Raw genomic sequence first — 22,323 nt, 5'->3', positions numbered from 1 at the left:
TGTTTTCTTTGGTCCAGGATCCAGTGTTTTAGGAATGCTTACAGGTCTGGGTAGTTTCACATCTTGTAATATTTGAGATCTAATTTCATCTCTTGTTTATGGGAAAAGTCAGAAGCCAAATGCTCAAGCAATAAGGTTGAGAGTCATTTGTAGTCATTGTTCCTTTCCTTCTTCAGGTCTTCTCACAATGAATTCCTTGAATTTATGACTTCTTTATTTCCATTGCCAAATAATTCAAAACTTGAATATTATGGGAGCATGTGTTCTCATCCATATTATGATTTCTATTGAAGTTTAGTTCAATAACATTCAGGATTCTATGTAATAAATTTTCCCATGCAGATGATATTTTTATTTCCTTCTGTAAATGTTTTATAACTGAGACTGGAGCATCAAAACAATTGTTATATATTTGTCTAGAATCTTTACAGCAAAGTCTCTGCCAGCAACCATCCTTTCCTAGGGTCTGGAATAGGTAACTTTTTCATGCACTTTTCAGTCTGTATCCTCAGCAATAAGGTGATGATAAAATCCAAACAAGGAAATGATGACTTTAATATACTTTATTTAAAAAGTACACAGTTTTAAATTGATTTCAATGGGTTTCAAGCAGAAGAGACACTGCCCACTTGCAGTCCCATTTCTGATGAAGGGTGGTTATCATGTAGCAAACTCACATTTACATGACTGGCAAAGTAAAAAGATAACATTTTTGTCAACATATCTTTAAGAGTTTATATCACGCACAGTTTAAAATCATGAGATGCTGATGGTTGGACTATATTTCATGTCTCCTATGTCGCACCATATTTTGGTTCACAGTTTATCCATAATTTAGCATGCCAAGAGAACAGCTCAGTCAGTGTCACCTTAAGAAGAGCAGCAAAAGCAGAGGGAACAGGATAAGAACCATCTTGGCCTGGAGACTCGGTGCACCTCCGCATTCCCTTGCATTCTCCTGCAGGGAAAGGCAGGGTTGGTTAGAGCAGAGATGGATTCCAAGATGCTTTATACCTTCCAAACTATATTGAGTCCCCAGAATTCTCCCCACTCTTCAACTGTATGAACAAAGTCTTTTGGGATCTAGATAATTCAGGAAAATGAACCTGACTACATGTCATCAGGTTAGCAATGAGAGCCTCTGATTTCAGTCGTAAATGTGTAATATATTCAAAAATTTTTCTTTGCATACTGTTATATAGAACATTCAAGAGGTAAAGGCCTATTTATTGGTAGAGATGTCTGTTGAGAAAAATTGTTAATGCAAAATATTGACTTTCTAATTTTTTTCCCTGTCAGAAGGTAAGTTAAAAAATCACATCTAAGGAGCCTGATCATTTTTGGCTATGAAAGGTTTTGTTTCTTCTTTTCATTTGAGGGAAGGAGGACTCTGTTTTACAAAATGAAATAATATTATTTATTACTTTATGTAGCATGCTTTTTATCCACTAACTGATACAAATCTCTCCAACTCCATTATTCTAGTTCTATTTCATTCAGTTATATTCTTATGATGGACATTCACATTTTCATCTGTTCTTTACTGCTACAAAGAATGCTGAATGTAGGTCCTTACCAGACAATGATATTTGCTCCTGCTCCTGCTCCCACCCCTGCCTATGGGAAAGATGCCTCGTCTTTGGAGTGCAGACCTACAGGGTATTTTTGCCAATAATGGTAACAGCCAGATACTTTGTTGTTACCTGTATATTCATTCTGATCACCAAGTGACTTGTATATTTCACATTCCTGGTTTATCTTTATATATAGTTGTTTGATTTATCAATTTAAAAGCACTCTTTATAATTTGATTTATAAATATGTTTTCAAGTTTTAGAAATTGGCTACTGAATTTGTATTTTTCATAGAAAAATTATAATTTTTACATAATTAAAAATATCTGTTTTTCTTCCATAGCTTTCTTGTCTCAGATAGGAAGTACTCTCCAATCCCTAGGATTTCTTCTCAGACTGTTATTTTACTATTTAAATCTGATTTAGAGTCTCCCTTTTGAATTGAACCTTTGTCATATATAAGAGTTTCTATTCTGTTCCACTGGCCTCATCTTACTATGTCCAGAAACTTACAGAAAAAAAAATACTGATTTTTTAAATTGTAATCACCATGTTTGTTTGTTTGTTTGTTTATTTATTTATTTATTTATTTATTTAAATTGTTCTTCAAATACAGTTTTCTGTCTTTTACTCCAATCCCAGCCCACCCACCCATCCCTCCCCACCTCCCTCCCATTTCTACCCCCCCTAGTTTTTGTCCATGTGTCCTTTATATTTGTTCCTGTAAACCCTTCCCACTTTACCCTGAAATTCCCTCCCCACTTCACACCAGTCAGAATGGCCATCATAAACAAAGCAACAAACAAAGAGTGTTGGAGAGGTTGTGGAGAAAAGGGAACCCTAGTGCACTGTTGGTAGGATTGCAGACTGGTACAACCACTATGGAAAACAGTATTGAATTTTCTCAGAAAACTAAAAATGGATCTGCCTTTTGACCCAGCAGTTCCACTGCTAGGATTATATCCTAAGAACTCTGAAACACCAATCTAAAAGAATCTATGCACCCCAATGTTCATAGCAGCACAATTTACAATAGCCAAGTGCTGGAAGCAACCTAGATGCCCATCAGTAAATGAATGGATCAAAAAACTATGGTACATTTACACAATGGAATTCTATGCAGCAGAAAGAAGGAGCTTCTACCCTTTGTGACAGCATGGGGGGAACTGGAAAGCATTATGCTAAGAGAATAAGCCAGGTGGTGAAAAAATACTGATTTTTTAAATGTTTGTCTTATATTAAGTTACCAAAACAAATTATCTTATTAACTCTAAAAGATTTTACTCTTGTGACTTTATAGTTGTCTAAATATGCAGTTCTGTTTTTGAGTGAAGTGATTTTAGTGTTTGTGGGACTATTGGTTGTGTTTGCATTTTACATACATCTTTGATTAGGAATGATCATTGAATTTTATCAAAGGTGTTTTTGGCATATATATATATATAATTTGTTGCTATTCAACTTGAACTCCCATTTGAATATAGAAGCAAACATTCTCAATAAATTCCAAGTTCTAATTGGTGCTGTGCTATCTTTAAAATGTTTTATAGGACTTAGTTTAAATAACATTAACATCATTTTATATTTAAAGTTGAGATTAACACTCAGCTCATTCTGGTTGAATTAAAAAAAATAGATACCTTCCCAATTTCCCTATAGTAATTATTCTAGGTAAGCTTTCCTTTTTTTTTTTTTTCAGGGTGAGTGTGAACTTAATTATTTTTTAATATTGTTTTTTGCTATACTTAAAAATTTTTGCTCTCAATATGTAGGAAGTATTCTCTTCTAATTTACCTAAATCTATGGTAAACTCACTTTTCTCAGCTCTAGGGTTAATTTTCCTCTGATCATGGTTTTCTGTGTAAGTGGAGGGCCTTCATAGTTATGAATTCACTGGTCAGGGGTTAAGAGGCTTAACATCTCACCTTCATACATTGTGACCCCTTATCTGGTATAAATATTGCCAGTTTTGCTTTATGTGAAGTTGTTGTAAATAAAAGGCTATCTAAACATAAGCAGGGGAAATAACTTTAACTACAATTTGAAATGAGTAAAACAAAATGATCTAAATCACTTTGTGTGTAAGAGTGGGAAGTGATAAAATATAGCACATCCATAGCAGAAAAGATAGTAGAGAGGCTTTTAAAATATGGCATGAGTAAAATAAGAATAGACTACACTAAGCCCTTTCCAAGAAGGCACAGAGGAGTTGAGAGCAGGAACCATCAGCCTTCCTGTACATTCTTTGCTATGGCTGAAGAGGATTGTTTTCTCATGAGTAAACCTTTCAGCTATAGTGAGATTCTCATGGCAAATCTGATGGGAAGAGAGAACAGGAAGGGATTTCAGACTGACCTCAGGATGGAAGCCATGACAAGATTCTGGGCGCCTCCTGATCTTCTGGGCCTTTAAACGCTCACACTTCAGAGATTCATTATGTTGACTGTAGTTAAGGCATATTTCCAAAATGTTGCTTTCCATTACTCTGCATCAGCACTGAAGTCGGCACCAAACTCCCTTGGCAATTTATTTTCCTCTCCACCAGTGGAAAGGATATCATATTCCCCTCCCTAATATTTTTTCCCCAGGAATCTTGACTATTGATCACCTTGCAGGCTTCAGCAGCCATTGGTGGGCCTGTGCCCAAAAGGATATACCTGATCTCGATGGGCGCCATGGTGATGGGGGCCACGGACTCGCAGACACAGCTGCTGTCCACCACCACCATGAACAGATTGCTGCTTGGGATTTGCTGGATGACAAAGGACCTGTTGGAACAAGAGGCACAGACACAGTGAGCGGTCATTTATCATTACTCAGGTGAAGAGCCAGGAAGAAAACATTTCCACTGGATGATAACTACTATATTTTGGAAAACGAGTTTCAAAGACTGCTTTACTGCCAATGTTGCCTTTTCCAAGAGGCTCTTCACTTTGAATATGAAGTTGCACTAAGAAGACAACAGTCTAAGGGGAGGGTGGTAATGGGAGGGAAGTGGGGAGGGGTGGGAGGGGGACTGGATTGGGAGTAAAAAGGAGAAAACTGTATTTGAACAATGATTAAAAAAAAGGAAAAAAAAGACAACAGTTTATAACCTATAGCTCTAGACAAAACAGCTCATAAAACTCACCTTGGAAAGACTGTAACTTTGTATGTACAAAACAGTAGAGTCACATTTGGCTAATACACTTCAATTTCCAAGGCCTAAGAGGTTAGGCTTTTCCAAGCTTCATTTCCTTCCTAAACATTATCAAAAGTTGCATTAGATGTTCTTCTAAGTGGATTTTTCTCTTCTCTTTTTCTCATAGATAGACTGAAGCTATGTCATATTGATGCCAAAGATAAACTGAACTTCCTAAACCCTTCTCTGCACTGCTTTGCACGATGTTTGCCCATAATACAGGCAGTGTTTGGATTAAGTTAATGCTAGCCCTTTAACAAATTCTGCCCATCTCAGAGTCCAAGTCATGTTGGTACTAAGGCTACATAGCAGCTCTGACATTTTGGGTCCAACAGCACGGCATACTGACACCTGCTTTTTCCATTACCCAACCCAGTGAAATGGCAAAGTAACACTACCATAAAAGTACTCCTTTAACAAGAAATACTCTTCAGAGGAACAAATTAGAAACCAAATGTCATTCTTTCAGACCCAACAGATTAACTAAATATTTAGCCCCAGATCTACAACCCCTGTCACATAACTTACCATGATATTTCATTAAATTCAATTTAGTTGGATGAAATAGACTATAACCTAACAAAATATTCCATTTCTTCATACATTTTATCTTTATTTACCTTTCTCTCAACAAATTTGTTCTATTCTCTGCATTGTATCATCATGATTTACCAAAATCATCCAATGAAGAAGAATCCTTCTGCTTAGTGGGAAATTAGAAAGAAGGAGGAAGGACCTTTTTTAATTTTTATCTGTTACCACCTGATACACTGAATTATCCAAAAACACTTCTGAGATTACAACACAACTGGCTTCCTTTCTGTAAATGCCCAGAATATGATACAATTATGTTTATCTTTTTCATTCATAACAGGAAATAGGGCATGCCATTGCTTAACAATGTTCCCTTAATGCCAAAACCTTTGTCCACATTCTAGGATATTGCCCTCTGCTCTTCCAACCCTTCTCCACAAGTACAGTTGGCCTGAGAAAGAAATTCAGCTGTTCTTTCTCAATAAAACTTTTAAAATCTCTGCTTTACCTCCCCCTTTTAGCACTAGGTGTCTTCTCACCTATGCAGGGACATTGCTTTAGCAGTGTCCCTCTGTAATGGATTACGCCTATCAGAATTAAAATAACCTACCTGAAATGGCTCTCATCAAAGAAACAATGACTTCCATGTTGAGGAAAGTTAACAGAGCCTCAGAATAATACAAAACCAAGATCACACAACTCTTTAAAGGACAAATGGTTGACTTGAAAATTAAGCCAAATGAATCTACCAGATGTACAATAAAGAAGAAAAAGATAAAAAGTATGAAATAGAAGTTCCAAAGGGAGAGAATGTTTTCCAATTGATGAAAAATTCTATTTTTTTTCATAATAAGGGCCCATTCAAGCATGAATGAAACTTCAAATCATTAAAGATATAGACCAATCCTAAAATCTTCTCTAGAAACAAATTACTTAAGGAGTGATGAGAGTGACGCCAACTTCTCAATGGGAATACTTAAGATGAAGAAAACAGAGCAATACAAAGGAAGTAAAATGCATGTCAGGTCCAGAGGAAAATTGATTCTAGGTAACTGTAGATAATGATAGAAAATCATGTTTTACAATTTAAGGATAATAGTTAAAAATAGTATGGTAAGTAATGTACACACACAGAAAAACTGACATTATAAGTCTAAAATTATTACCAATCACAATAAATGTGAGGTGATTAGATTCACATACAAAAGACAGAGACTCTTAAATGGCATTTACAAAATACCAGCATTATGATGTTTGCAACAGAAACTCCTGAAATAGAATGATGCAGAAAAGATATCAGATGAGAGATGTCAAATGACAGGAAAAGATTTACCAGAAAAATGCTAACAACAGAGGGGAGGAACAGGAACAGGTTAATATTACTATGCAAATATTCAAAGGCAAAATCATTAAAATGTAATAAATAAAATGGTTCATATACACTGAATAATTTTTCATATTAAAAATAGTATAATAGAATAATGTACATAAACTTTTATGATCATAGTATATAAACTGATAGAAATACTAAAGCTATTTTTGAGTACATTATCTATTAAAACGTGGAGCAAAAACTCTTAAGATCTAAACAATGTAGAATGCAAGTTTTCTTTTTTAAAAAATTAAATTTATCAGGATGACACTGGTTAATAAGATCATATAGCTTTCAAGTGTACATTTCTGTGATATGTGTCTGAATATTGCATTGTGTGCTCACCACCCAAAGTCAAATTATCTTCCGTCACCATTATTTGGCCCTTCAAGTTATTTTCAAACACAAAAACCATAACACATTCCAAAGAGCAGAATGATTATTTACATTTTCTTCTCTATGATAGGGTAAAATAAGAAATTAATAGCAAAAAGATAAAAGCAGTGGAAATTAAAGGTTAAAAAGCATATTCCATTAATCACTAAGAATTTGAGAACAACCATTACTCAAACCTGTGCAGTATGACCTTAACCACTTTTACTGGGAAAAGAAGTTTGCAAATAAATGAATGAAATTTTTTAATGGAAAAGTAGGAAAAATAAAAACATAAGCTGCCCCTGTGCTGCTCTACTTGGCCTTTCTTCTGGCATCCTGGGCCAAGTATCAATGTCCATCTTCAAAGGCAGCTCTGAGGCTTCTGCAAGGATGTGACTGATGAGAGGAGAGGTGGTCATTGCACAAACAGTCCCCTTTGTCCACTAGTCATGCCCTTCAGTTTACAAACATACTGTCCTATCTCCCATATCAAAAAAAACACAAAACTTTCCCATAAATTTACCTCTAGCTACTGCTATTTCTCTGTCCTCCTCTATAATAAAACTCCTATAAAAAGAATAATGTACCATCTCTCTCCTTTCTCATTCCTCTCCTTTCACAAACTCACTCTAATAAGGCAGGAGCACTTACCTTGCCACTGAATCAGTTCTTTCAGGGGCATCACCTCTCTTCACAATCTCCTTTATCTCCACTTGCTCCTTACTTGCTCATTGTCTGCCCTCTCACAACAGACTGGCAGAATGCTAGCCAGTATGACTGTGGTTTCTGGGCATTTGTCTTGTTACCCCCACCCAGGACCTAGAATTCTGCTTGGGACACAGCAGATTGTCAGGAAACATTTACAGAATCAATGACAGAATGGATTTATAAAGATAAAAGGAGAAGATCAATGTAAATAAAAAATGTAAAGATAACTGAAAGAACCAAACTCTGGTTTAAAAGAACATTAACATAAATCAATTTTTGGCATTCCTGATCAAGAAAGAAGTCATATTGGAAAAATAGGAATTACAGCCAAGATGGAGGCACAGGTAGAAACCCTTTATTTCCTTGCACAACCAAAAGGAGGATAACAACCAATCTAAAATCAATGAACAACCAGAAGTGCCAGAAAATCAAACTTCATAGAACTACGACAACCAAAGAATTAGAGAAAAAATTAACCAGAACAACCAGACTGGCAGTACCATAATAAAGCAAAGAGGGTTCCCTTGCCCAAATAAATACCTAAGGCACCACCCCCTTACAACTTACCAGGTGTGCTAAGATAAAGAAATATGGCCCAAATAAAAGAACAGATCAAAGCTCCAGAGAAAGAGCTAATCAGATAGGAGATAGTCAACCTATCTGATGGAGAAATTAAAGCCCTGCTAATCAAAATGCTCACAGATCTGATTGAACTTGGTTCAAAAATGAAAAAACAAGTGAAAGATACCCAAAATGAAATAAAGCAAAATATTCAGGAGACCAACACTGACAAGAAAGAAACCAGGACTCAAAGCAACGATCTGGAACAAAAGGAAAAAATAAACATCCAACCAGAACAGAATGAAGAAACAAGAATTCAAAAAAGTGAAAAGAGCCTTACAAACCTCTGGGACAACATGAAACATTCCAACATCCGAATCGTAGGGGTGCCAGCAGGAGAAGAACAGCAGCAAGAAATTGAAAACTTACTTGAACAAATAATGAAGGAAAACTTCCCCAATCTGGCAAAGGAAATAGACTTTCAGGAAGTCCAGGAAGCCCAGAGAGTCCCAAAGAAGTTGGACCCAAACAGGAACACACCAAAGTACACCATCATTAAGTTACCCAAGATTAAAAGTAAAGAGAGAATCTTAAAAGAAACAAGAGGAAAGGAGAAAGTTACCTACAAAGGAGTGCCCATTAGGCTATCAGCTGATTTCTCAAAAGAAACCTTACAGGAAAGAAGGAGCTGGAAAGAAGTGTTTCATGTCATGAAAGGCAAGGACCTACATCCAAGATTACTCTTTCCAGCAAAGCTTTCATTTAGAATCTAAGGGCAGATAAAGTGCTTCCCAGATGAGGTCAAGTTAAAGGAGTTCATCATCACGAAGCCCTTATTATATGAAATGTTAAAGGGACTTATCTAAGAAAAAAAAGATAAAAAATATGAACAGTAAAATGACAACAAACTCATAACTATCAACAACAGAACCTAAAAGAAAAGAAAAACAATGAAAACAAAAACTAAGCAAACAACTAGAACAGGAACAGAATCAGAGAAATGGACATCACATGGAGGGAGTTCAGTGGGGAGGGGAAAGGGAGGAATAGGTGGGGAAAGGTACAGGGAAAAAGAAGCATAATTAGTAGGCATAAAATAGATTGGGAGAGATAAAAATGGTATAGGAAACAGAGAACTCAAAGAACTTATATGTACAACCCATGGACATGAACTAAGTGGCGGGGGAATGCTGAAGGGTTGAGGGGCAGAGTGGAGGGAGGATAAAGGAAAAAACTGGGAAAACTGTAATAGCATAATCAATAAAAATACTTAAAAAAGAAAGAAGTCGTATTAAAAGTGGATAGATACAGAGACATTTACAACATTTTAAGTCACTATTATGTATATCATTATAAACAATCTGAAAACTTAGAGCAAGCACACCTTTGGAAATAAAGTATAAATTATGAATATTTGTCCAAGCTATAGAAAACACAAGCAGACAAATAGCCATGAAAATAACTGAAATGCTCATTGAGAACCTACACACAAGTGAATATCACAAAATCACCCAAAGATCAGATATTACTGTGTTCATAGAAAACACATGTGAACCCACTAACCAACTATTAGAACTAAAAGAGCTCACCAAGCTGACCAGTTACATAATCAGAGTGTAAAACCATAGCCTTTTCCTGACACTGGCAATAACCAATGGAAAAATATTATGAAATAAAAAACCTCTGATAGCATCAACAATCACTATGAAATGCCCAAGGTTAAATCTAGTAAATGACATTTCTTTATGAAGGGATTACCAAACTTTACTGAACATAAAAAGATAAGCTAATAATTGGAGGGAACTACAATGGTTGTGGAAACATACACACACTACTTATATATATATATATGTGTGTGTGTGTGTGTGTGTGTGTATGCACACACATATATAGATATATAGATATATACATATATAATCACTAAAAATTAGAGAAATATAAATTAAAATGATAAAATGCACTTTTCACCAGCAGATGGACAAAAATTTAAACCTGTTCTACTATCACATTGTGGAGAGTCTGAAGGAGTGAATATTTTTCTACACTGCTGGTGGAAAAGTGAATTTTTACAGCCATTTATTATTATAATGGAAATCATTTTGATCCTATTTTTTCAGTAGTTTATTTTCTCAGTAAGAGAAACTCCTTTTCAGGACCCCAAAAAATCATGTAGAAAGATGCTGTTGGAAGCACTGTTCATTGAGAGGACAAAAACTATAAAACCCGCCTGAAAGCCCATCAACAGAGGGGGTTTGAATAAGCAACAGTCTGCGAGTCTTTGGTCTACTCAGCATCAGATAAAAAGGTAAAGGAGATCTCTGTTTACTGTCATGAAAGGATACCCAAAACACAGTAAGTGGAAAAATTATGTTGCAAAATTATAAATAAAGTATGAATACTTAAGGCTATTTAATTCTGTTATAGAGAATCAGACAAATAAATAGGAAGGATAAGACTTCTCAGATGTTTTGGGAATAAATAACAAATCAGTAAGCATTCCATGACTTATGTTAACCATAGAAAGATTAAATGGACTGAAAAATAGAATTCAAGTGAGTTGAACACAAATATAAAAAGAACATATGAAGTATCTTCCTAAAACTAAGAATCGAGGGACCAAGTGATATTAAATATCTGTAAGGCACAGACCATGTCATCTCCAGACTGATAGCTCTCACCTATGTCATCCTTAAATCTACCCACTGACAACTCCCATTCTCTGTCTGAGACACACAGATGAAAGTCATGGCTGCTCCGAGGGTTAGAGGCAAGCTACATATTTGCCTCAGCATCTTCCCCTGCAGCCAGCCTATACTGGCTCCAGGCACCTTCTCTCTGCTGAGCCTCCACCCCGACCCTCAGGTCTGATCCTTCTACATCACCATCAGTGGGAGAGCAAGGAAGGAGGGGAGGTAGGGGTTAGGACAGGAGAGGAGGACAGTGGAGGGGAGAGAAGACCAGTGAAATAATTATCAAGGGAGGCTTGAACTTAATTTGTGATGCTGAAGTTCTTTGCAAGGAGAATATGTTCATGTATCCTTAAAACATTTAGAAATGGAACATATGATAAAGGCAAAGAAAATCAATTTTCTCATGTTGCAATAGAGAACACTGGGACTCAGAGAGGATAAGTGAAATCTTAACAGAAGCTACATATAGACATAAGCTACAATAAGACATAATTGTGCCCATTTTAGAGATGGAGGAATGAGGCTAAGTGACTACCTAGCATAACAGGGCAGAGCTCAGGCCTCGGGCACCTGGGCCCATTGAAGGTCCACAATCACAGGCAGCAGACTTGCAGATTCGCTGTCTTGCATTGGAGTTACCAGTGCTCAAGCTCCTTGAGGGCAGATCCAGAATGATTACTCCATACAGATGCTTAGTGACAAGTACAAGACCTTGTTTTTAACACACATACCCTCTCAGTGGAAGGCTCCCGAGTGTTGTCAATGAAGCCTCACAGCAAACTTCTCTTTTTTCCCTAAATCCTAGGAGATGAAAAGCCCTGCCTGCAGCAATATTGGAGCAAAGGAAAACAACCCTCTACAAAGGATTTGCCAGCGGAAAGATTAACTGCTTTTCCATATTTTAAAGACTTACTGTCTGCTTATTAACATGGTGCTTCGGAGGGGTCTGGGCAATGTTAGCTGTACATTTATGTGCACAACGTGTATTTATGGCCCAGGGTGCAGGGTTGAACTTCATAAAACACACCTCCATCCAGCTGGGCCCAGCAGCCAGGCTGACGTCACTGTGCGGAGGAACCTTGGCCTGGTGGGTTTGCCTGGGGGCCAAAAACGGCAAAAGGGAAATGCCTCCACAGAGCACCACAGAGGTCGTTTTTAAGCAGGGATAGGTCAAAATGCGTAAAATAAATTAGGTCCTCAAGGGAAAGAGAGTAGGGAAGAGGGAAGCAATTTTGATGTGTCCATTGCTGGGACTGAAATAACCCAGTCCTCCCTTCTCCATTCACTACAGGCTGAGAAAGACTAGAGGGAAAAATGATGGGATTTCAAGACAGCCTCCCCTGACAAGAGAGAATATTTGCCGCACGCTATCTATAGAGGGGCTTTGCTGACCAGACAAGGAAAGCGATCATCCTTCTTCCCTAACACTCCCCCTGAACAAACATGTGTAATGGGAGAGACCAAAGGATAAGATTCCAGGGGACCCCTGGATGCACAGTTGGCTTGGAGAACTTAGTTGGCTTTTCATTGATTGGGTACAAATCTGTGGCTTGAAAAATTGTCAGGCCAGGACAGAATCTTAAAACATTTTGAAGTCTTTCACCTTTTATATATTTTCACCATTAATAAAATTTCCAGATTTTATCCCAAGGTAAAATAAGAGACAATGTGTGAGTCACAAGAGGTTTATTTGAATTTGTGGTTGATCCTGTTCTACTTGGTACTGCCCTGGGGGGCGGGGGTATGTCACTCTCGGATCTTCTCTTTGAAGGTGGGGAGATACCTGTCCTCCAACAACGTGTCCCAAAATGCACTACACTGACCCAGGCCCGGAAGTTGTGAAGATCAAACATTTGGTGACTGGATGTTTACATTAAAACTAGAAATTAAGCAGTGAAAATGTGTTCTAGTACAATGCTATGTAGCTAGACTATCTAGTAGCATGGGGGAGGAGGGAACAGCAGCTCAGTCCACACAAGGTAAAGAAATGAAGAGCAGGGCCTCACCTGCTCACAAGAGTGGTAGGCCCGGGAACTCCACAGGTGAGTCATGTTAGCATGTTGAGCCATGTGTAGTTCTAAAATATTTAAACTGTTTCAGAGTCCAGGGAAAGAAGAAAATGTTTCAAATTTCTTTTATGAAAGACCCTGATATAAAACCAAGATTATATAAAAAAAAGCTATAGAATAATCTTTTTCTGAATATTGATGCAAAGGTCTTAAATGAAAGGCAGTAAATAGATTTCAGTAGGACATTGAAATAGTAACACAGCATGCCCCAGGGTGGAATAACCTAGAAATTCCAATGAACAAGCTTATTGAGTTGTTTCAGCTTAATAGAAATAGAAATATGAAACAATGCTTTCTTTAAGTTTCTGTTTTCCACTCCACTATGTTGAATTCTGCTTTCTGATCTCTGAGTGATATCTTGTATAGATTCCATAATTTTCTGACAGCTTCAGGCTAATAAAATTAGTCGGTCTAGTTTAATACACTAATTTCATATCTAGTTCAAAGCTCTATATTCGGTTTTTCCTTCAAGCTTCTAGGTTCTCACTTCAGTATTTTGGGGTGGGGAACAGGGAGCAGTGAAGAGGCAGCATTTTTCTGTGTATCAGGCTGGAGTGTCATTCTCTAACCATGGCTTGTTTTTTACAACACAGGTTGGCCTTTGGTGCCCTCTGTGTGGCCCAGCATCAGAATACTGGTATCCTTGTGAGGTTATCATGAACTCCTCAGAGGACCAAGTGCTCTTCCACACAGCTCCACTTGATCACACTGTGGCTTCTGTCATAAGCAGCCACTCCCCAGCCCCTGCCCTGGGTGTGGACCTCACCTAGGGGGCAGCCCCTTGGTAGGTTTAAGTAAGGTTACACCTATCTTCCATTTTTTCCACCTGACCCTGAAAAACATGCACCTTTGCTGGCCCTGCCATAGGCCACTTCAGTGTGGACTATTCTCCAAACCTTGCCATTTCTGTTCAGGTCCCTTTCTCTTGCTCAGGGAGGCTCAAGAACAGACTGCTACCTAGTGGATATCCCACCAGTGCTGGGCTTCCCTTCTTTCAAGTGCCCTCCAAATATAGAAAAGAGTCTCCTGGAGCATTCCTCCACTGCCCATCTTTCTGGTTCACAGTCGGGAAAAGCACCCCTGGAGGGAAGAACTTCTGTTCATGAACCTCTGTTCATAATCCCCAATCTTTTTGGTTCAGCCCCTCACCCATCTTACCCAGGAAACAGGAGGTAGACCAGTTGTCTTCCTCCAAATAAGCTTGGAGATGGGGAATGGCAGGAGGTTTTTCAGCTCTAAATTGGTGCCCCCTAAAAGGCTATTCTCTTTAGAACGTACAGTACTTGCTGTCACTTTGTCCTCGCCTCAATCAGGGGCTACAAGGAAGTCCCCACTTGACATCATGTTTGCATCCTCCCAGTAAACCTGTTCACGAAGATGCTCTATGCAGAGCTGGAAAGATACTCGTGCTGTGGGGCCTGTTCAATGGGGCCCTATATCACATGTGACAAAATCCCATCTCTGAAAACAGTCCTTAAGGGAAAAAAATAGGCTCTCGATTTTGAACTAAATTTAGTATCTCACTTCAGGATAAGACACTCAGAACTAATTAGAGTAGGAAGAAAGAGAGGCTCACTCCCTCCTCTATTATTCTTCTTTGTTCTGAAAGTGCCAGGCTATGCAATTAAACCAGAGAAAAGAAGGATGATTAACTGTTGGAACAAATGAAGTATTCACAGGTACTGAAAATGTGCCCCTGCCCCCATTCCCAATAATTATTTCCCGGTTCCTTGTACCTCTTAAAATGTGCCACCCTCTATTGTCACACAAGCCAGAGGTCTTGAAGTAATTAACATATTCCTCCTCAAACATCACCATGTGCTGATTTGACCATCTTCTCAATCCCTGTCCAGGCCATCCTTCCATCTCCCATTCCTTGAGGTCAGCTGTGTGGGCAAGGGACTGATGCAGTCCCACAGGAACCTGCACTCCAAGGACTTGTCACTTGGAGTTTACTGCTCTGCAGGCAAGATTGTTTTTTTGTTTTTTGTTTTTTTAAGATTTTATTTATTTATTTTTAGAGAGGGAAGAGAGGAAGATAGAGAGAGAGAGAGAAACATCAATGTGTGGTTGCTGGGGGTTATGGCCTGCAACCCAGGCATGTACCCTGGCTGGGAATCGAACCTGGGACACTTTGATTCCCAGCCCGCACTCAATCCACTGAGCTACACCAGCCAGGGCTGCAAGATTGGTTTGATATTTTTAATTTTATTTTTGAATTTGTGTTTTATAATTGAAGTCCAAGGGACAACAGAGCATGCAAGGGAGGGAGGGGGAAGTTCTTAGCTGCCTGGCTCCTGCCCTAGCTCAGCAACCTGTGACTCTTCAGCCCTGGCAGAGGTCTGTGTGCAGACATGGGACAGGTTGAGGCATGGTAGCAGTGAATATGAGGGTCCTTATGACTTTGAAGAAGTTTAGTTTTAAACCCTAGCTCTAGAAATCATCTCTCTCTCTCTCTCTCTCTCTCTCTCTCTCTCTCTCTCTCTCTTCCTCCCTTCCTCCCTCCTTCCCTCCCTCCCTCCCTCTCTCCCTCTCAGAGACCTGGCCTTTCCCTCTATAATCAGCAACCCCCGAGGCAGCAGAAAACAGTAGCTGGTACCTGACTAATGGTCACAAGGTCTGGACCCCTGGCAGGCTAAAGATAACATCTTGATCTAAGTTATGTTTCAGCTTCTGAGCTCTAAGTTAGAATGACCCCCTGGCTACTTTTCAATGGGATCAGACAGACTAAGAACTGTCCTCAAAACCTGAAGAAAAGATTCATCACTCTCACCTCACCTCAAACCAATCAGCAACCAGCATGCTTCTGAACCCCTAACCCATGGTGCCTTGTGATTTTGCCCTACATAATATGTAACCTACATGCCTTCTGGGAGCTCTGTCTTCAGAGCATAAGCTCCTTGTTTCCATATTGGCCAACTCAATATTAAACTATTATTTCTTTCTATACTGCAAACTCCTGCTTGTGCATTTCTTTGCACCAGTGAGCACAGGCAGACAGATGAAACAAGCATTGGGGTCCCAGTAACAGCATCTAGTATCATCAAGGCACATAGAGCCTCTGACTCAGCAGGGGTGAACCTCTCATCCACCCTCGACCCAGATACCATGTACATCCTGGTGCTAAGATGGAAAGCCTTTGTCGAGAGGTTGTCCACCATGAGTTAGGGTGGTGAGCATGTGGGAAGAGGAGATTGAGTCCAACTCTCCAAGCAGGATATGGCACCTCAGTACAGTGGCTAGAAGAAAGGAGAACCCAACAGTCCCTGGGCTGCACACACCACTGTGAAATGGGGATAGGACCCAGCAGTGCCTCTGAAGGTCTTAATGAATGTTCCTGTGTGTGAGGGAGCACAATATTAAATAGCAAAGGTATATTGATATAGATACATAGATATATGACAGATCAAGAGAGACCATAGAAAAAAATGTTTTATCTTTTAGTACCTTTAATGACACTTTTCCCTGCTCTTTAAACAAGCAACCCACATTTTCATTTTGTGCTGGGCCTGCAAATTATGTAGCTGGTCATGTCAACCTCCATCATGTTTGACATGTCTTTTAACTGCTTTCCCTGACATAGCCCAGTCTCTTTTCCTGAGGTGGAAAATAGTGTTTCCCAATTGTGAGGCTAATCACTCTCTCTCCCTCTTTACACATTCCCACTACTTCCTTAGCATCTCTACTCAGTGATCCATACCTGTCTGAAGCAAGCAAGACCCTGTATGATCCAGCTGGCTCTTTTCGCACCTGATGCATTCAAGTACCCCAAGTCCTAAGCCACCTTCTCCCTAACTACCATACAAATTGCCCTACCATGGGTTCTTAATGCATCATGCTGGTTCTCCTTCAGTGCTCAGACCCTGACAGAGCTCCATTTCTTAGCCTGGGCTGCTTATTGAATCACCTGGGGAGCTTTTTGTTTCATTTTATTAACTTGTGTGCTTGGGCCACACCTCTATCAAATCATATTAGAATCCCTGGATGTGAAGCCAAGGAATCTGTTTTTAAAGCTACAGTACTTAATTGATTCCTAGGATGAGACCTACCAGTCCAGACAAGCACTCCTTAGACTTAACATGCTTACAATTGACCTGAGAATCTTGTTGAAATGCAGATTCTATTCAGTGGGTCTAGAGTGGAGCCAGTGAGTCTGCCTTTCTCACCTTCTCACAGGTTATGCTGATACTCCTGGTTCAAAGACCATCCAGACTTTCAGTGTTGCAGGCACCTCTTCCTGGATGCTTTGAGAGCCCCAGTTTAGTTCTAAAAGACTTACTGAATGTTACTTTCTCCGTGAGAAAGTCCTGCTTTCACATAAGAAGGCATGTTCTCCTTGGCATGTGGCATGTACCTGTGTCACACATATAAAATACACTCACTTCTAAATAGCCATTTCCCACCTTGTACTATACACCGGCCATGAATGGAATCACAGGCACCAGCACTCCAGGCTGTACTTGGAATGGTTTGAAAACTGTGAGCTATAAAACTGTGAGCTGTAGAAAATTCCCTTTTGGTAACATAAGGGAACACATGGAACAGTTATCCCCTAAAGCAGTAAATATGAGGTTCAACAAGGAGCCCCTCTGGGTGTCAGGTAGGAGGCACAGGTCAGATTAAGAAATCATGAAAAAACAAAGAAGGAAACAAATTATGAGCTCAGATCATAAATCATGAGAACAGATGCTTCAAATTTCAGAAGTTGATTGGACACCAAGCTGCTGTTCCCCCATGAGTCCCTGGATGTAGTTGATTTTAAGGTTAGAGGTGGTAAAGACTGACTTACTCAAAAATACAATAGTGAATGAGCCAGCTAATGCCTTCTCTCTTCTCTTCCTCCCTTTTTTCCTCCCTCCTTCTCCTCATACCCCACCCCTCTCTAGATAACTAGACAGAGAGCTATTTAATTTTTAAATGTGGATCATTTTGTCTCCTACTAGATGAATTATATCTATATCTATATTTCAGCTCAGAACTAATGCTGATTGAATAACAACAGAAAAAGAGTGAAAGATAAAATTATAATTCAAAGGAGCGGAAGCTCCCTGGCAAATAAATTGTACAGAATATAGTACAAGGTTTAAGCAGCCCAGATTGTTTATTCTGACAACTCTTCAAGATCTAAACCTCTTTGGTTGATTTCAGGGGGGAAAAAAGGGGCCCTGCCTTCGACATCTTTGATAACCAATCTCCCTTCTTTTGGTACCAATATCCTACTCTTCATTCAGGAATCCACCTTTCCTCCAGGCAGCCCAGGTGCTTCTAAAGACCTAGACCTGCACAGGCTTGTCACCTTGGCTTAAGCAACTGGTACAATTCCTTCCCTTGAAGAAAGCAACCATTTCAGAGATGGGTATTGGACCTAAGTTATTCCAATCAGACAAACCCAGACTCTTATTTCTACTTCTAAAACATAAAAACAAGGAAGCTTTCAGCCTACAAGCCACCAGCAGTTTTCCTATGCTCATGAATGGGAATGCTGCAGTCAAATGCAAACAGAAAACTGAGGTCTTGGTCCTAATCTTTGGGAAACTAGAGTAAGCCTTATCTGAAGCATACCTTTCAACTTTTCTCTTTACTGCTCAAACTTGCCTGAGATGAGCCTTCTGTTATTTGTAATGAAAGGATACTAGGTGATGTACTTCTAGATTTCTTATGATGGCCACTACGTTACCTGATCAAATAGCAGTAGGAAAAGATAGACTTTAGGGAGCTGAGCCCTAGAGGCCATCAGCACAGAGCTTACCTGGTATGCCTTGGATGGCCCGTCAGGAACCAAGCTGGTGCGGGCCTCTCCTGCTCCACTTCTTTCATGTGGGAAATGTGCCATGTTTTCATAGTTGAGAGCTGAGATTAAATGGGATGAGCAATTTTTCTTTGTTATACTTATTTATTAAAAAATGTATACAATGGACACATTATGACATTCCATTTGTGGTTCCATTTGTGCTGTGCTGATGGGGAGAGCCACAAAAAGCTCAAGTGATGCTTTGTCTGCAGGATACAGTGTCCTGCAGTGGTATTTATTATATTGCAGACAGAGTCAAAAAGAGCCATGATAATGACTTCCACTCATCCTCAGCCCCACCAAGGATTTGTTGAGATTTATGGTGTGGACCCAGAGCTTGAAAACAACTTGGGCAGGAAGTTCTTTGGCATATTAGCCCAAGGCAGGTGGCAACAAATGGTATTTTGTGTTTGAAATATGACAGGGGGGAGGGCCCCATATGAATGAAAAGCAAGAGGGACCCAGTCTTCTTTCTCATCTCGGCAAAAGAAAATCTCAAAGGAGCTGACAACAAAAGATATTTTTAAAACTTGGCAATTATTTTAGCTTTTAAAAGTTTTTTTATTTTTTTTGTACTAGGGTTTTCAATAAATCCTCTTAATTATGACATGAACCATTTTCTTCTAAGCCCTTAAGAAAAGTAAGGAATTTGTTAAATAGTTTCACTGGAACTATTAGTATCTTTTCTTATAAATAATGAGAATAAGAGCTAACATTTATAGAGTGTTTATTTAGCACCAAGCACTTTTCTAAGCAGTTTCCCTTTCATCTTCACACCAACTCAAAGAATTATCATCTTCATTGTACAGATGAAAACATTCAAGCTCTGAAAAGTTAAACAAGTTTTCCAAATCCTAAAACCCATAAATTATCAAAGTATCAAAACTCTACAAAACCAGGCATTTTTCATTCTAAGCCCTTTTTAAATCATTATGCTAAAAGTAATTACCACCATCATCATCACTACCACCATCATCCCCATCATCACAGTCATTTTACTTGAGCATGTACCATATGCAGTTATTGAATGAGGTCTTCTACCTAAAACTGACTCATGCACAACAACTCTAGGAGGCAGATAATATTATCCCTAAATTGTAGAAGAAACACCCAAGGCTTAAAGAACTTAAGTTATTTGGCCCCATCTTGATTTAATATAGCACAGGTAACAGGTATCAGAACCATAGTCTGGCTTTAAGTTATCGGACTTTACAGCCTGCCATCTTATCCATTAAACAATAAAAACTCACGTGGGAAGGTGTTTGGGCAGCAGTAATGCAACAGTTCACTGATAAACTGAGACCAGAGAATCTGTCCCTGGATTGAAGGGAGAAAATTGACATTGCCTTGGACTCAGTTACAATCTCCCACTTTCTAGTGTTACGCTTTCTTCCACAATCCCCATGTGAATAGTTAAGTTCATTCAGCAAGATAGAACTTAAGATAGAACAGCATCAAAACACACCAGCAGGATGCCTCATCAGACGTCAGAGTATAAAGAATTCACTAGGGAATTAAAAATCTTATTTTAAGTGACCTAGCAAAAACAGATCCTGACTGTCAATAATTGCTTTCTAAAAAGGTTGAACATCTTGCATGACATGAAAAAAGCATTTTGTCCAGCCTACTATGTTACAAAAAAAAACAATTAGTCTAAGTATGAGGCCAGTGTTGCATAGAAAAAAAGACTAGAAGGAAATATAGTGCCATTTAAATGCCACTTATCCCCCCATTTTACTGATAAGGAAGCTAATTAACTTGCCCAAAGTGATTAAGCTAGTAATCTGGAGCAGGGATTCAGTACAGTCCACTTGGCTTTACAGCAGAAGCATGTGACTTCTCTGCCTTGGTCCAGAGATTGCATGTGATTTTTCACTTTCTTCTTTGCACATTTTCTATTAATTCTTTTTTATTGAAAATGATATTTTAATTGGCATTAGGGGACACAACTCTACCATAAACATGCTAGACCATTTTCTTTTCTTTTCTTTTCTTTTCCGTCCATAAATCTTTATAAAATACAAATTGTATTAGAAAATTCCCCTGCTTAAGATTCACCATTGATTGTTTTTTTTTTTTTACGAAACAAGTATATTGACCTTTACAATGACGAAGAATTACATTTTAATAAGAACCAAAAACTATGGAATAATCACTTTATATTCTTTAGACTATAGACATACATATGTATAAAACTATGGCTCACGAACCATCATTTTTCTCTACAGTCTCAGTTACTAACTACCATAAAAACTAAAAAATTAGAGTGAATATTATTCATTGAAAGAATAAGGAAGTACATTGCTGCCACTTCCACATGCCCAATTTGACTGTATATCCTTGTGGTGGGTCCTGGCCAAGGAAACCTCTCTGAGTTTTTCTATAATATCAGCATTAACACTGCCTGGTCAACAGTTGAAGCTCAATAAATTTTCACTGATTGAAATAAGGGCTGGATCCATGCCTTCCAAATTTGACTCCAAGCTTTCTGAATAACATGTCTGTGTAGCTTTCAATTGGTGCCCCAGGGAAAGAGTTAACAAGTCATGCAGTTTGCTCTATTTTTGGATCTGACTTCTGAAATCAATGCTGCTAATAATTCCCACCTCTATTAAAAATTTATTATCACAAAACACCAATCCAAAAGAACATTTGCACCCCAATGTTCACAGCAGCACTATTTACAATAGCCAAGTGCTAGAAGCAACCTAGGTGCCCATTAGTAAATGAATGGATCAAAAAACTATGGTACATTTACACAATGGAATCCTATGCAGCAGAAAGAAAGAAGGAGCTCCTACCCTTTGTGACAGCATGGAGGGAACTGGAAAGCATTATGCTAAGTGAAATAAGCCAAGCGGTGAAAGACAAATACCATATGATCTCACCTTTAACAGGAACCTAATCAACAAAACAAACAAACAAGCAAAATATAACCAAAGACAATGAAATAGAGAACAGGCTGACAGTGACCAGAGTGGAAAGGGGAGGGAATTTCAGGGAAAAAGAGGAAGGATTTGCAAGAACAGGTATAAAGGACACATGGACAAAAACAAGGGGGGTGTGGAAATGAGAGGGAAGTGGGGAGGGCTTGGAGGGTGGGCTGGGATGGGAGTAAAAGGCAGAAAACTGTACTAGAACAACAACTAAATTTTTGAAAAAAATTTAAAAAACAAAAACAAAAACAAAGCAGCATGGTTATTCATTCTGAAGAGTGTAAGTACTGATGTGAGCACCTACAGCCATTGAGAAATTTCAAGAGAGAGAAATGTGTTACAGAAACACTGTATCAAAGACAATGTTTTAGATTAGTGTTCACACAGTTTTTGTGATGATTGGTAATATACATCAACACAGAAAAAAATCTCATAGAACAAAATCAGAACTATTCTCCCATATCTGTACAGGGAATATCAATATGGAGTAGAGGGTAGGAACAAAATGAAAGAGGTGGAAGAAGGATATTAA

The 22,323-nt window shown here is 38.7% G+C and overlaps 1 protein-coding gene across 3 annotated transcripts in view; it reads right to left on the bottom strand.

Annotated features, from left to right (window-relative positions):
- Positions 1-548: 548 nt before the first annotated feature.
- The window catches only part of CACNA2D3 (calcium voltage-gated channel auxiliary subunit alpha2delta 3), an 857,676-nt gene continuing 835,901 nt past the window's right edge, over positions 549-22,323 (bottom strand). For all 3 annotated transcript variants that reach the window (XM_045832366.1, XM_045832367.1, XM_045832368.1), the window contains 3 exons: positions 4,230-4,342; positions 3,930-4,012; positions 549-958 (listed from right to left, as the gene is read on the bottom strand). In XM_045832366.1, coding sequence (XP_045688322.1) covers positions 866-958; positions 3,930-4,012; positions 4,230-4,342 — 289 coding nt within the window. In that variant the 3' untranslated portion in view covers positions 549-865. The remainder of the gene's footprint in view (positions 959-3,929; positions 4,013-4,229; positions 4,343-22,323) is intronic.

This window comes from Phyllostomus hastatus, unplaced genomic scaffold (genome assembly GCF_019186645.2).
Source record: "Phyllostomus hastatus isolate PE091 unplaced genomic scaffold, TTU_PhHast_1.1 phas_contig_16, whole genome shotgun sequence".
Classification (NCBI taxonomy): Eukaryota; Metazoa; Chordata; class Mammalia; order Chiroptera; family Phyllostomidae; genus Phyllostomus; species Phyllostomus hastatus.
This window is presented reverse-complemented; position numbering and strand designations above follow the sequence as displayed.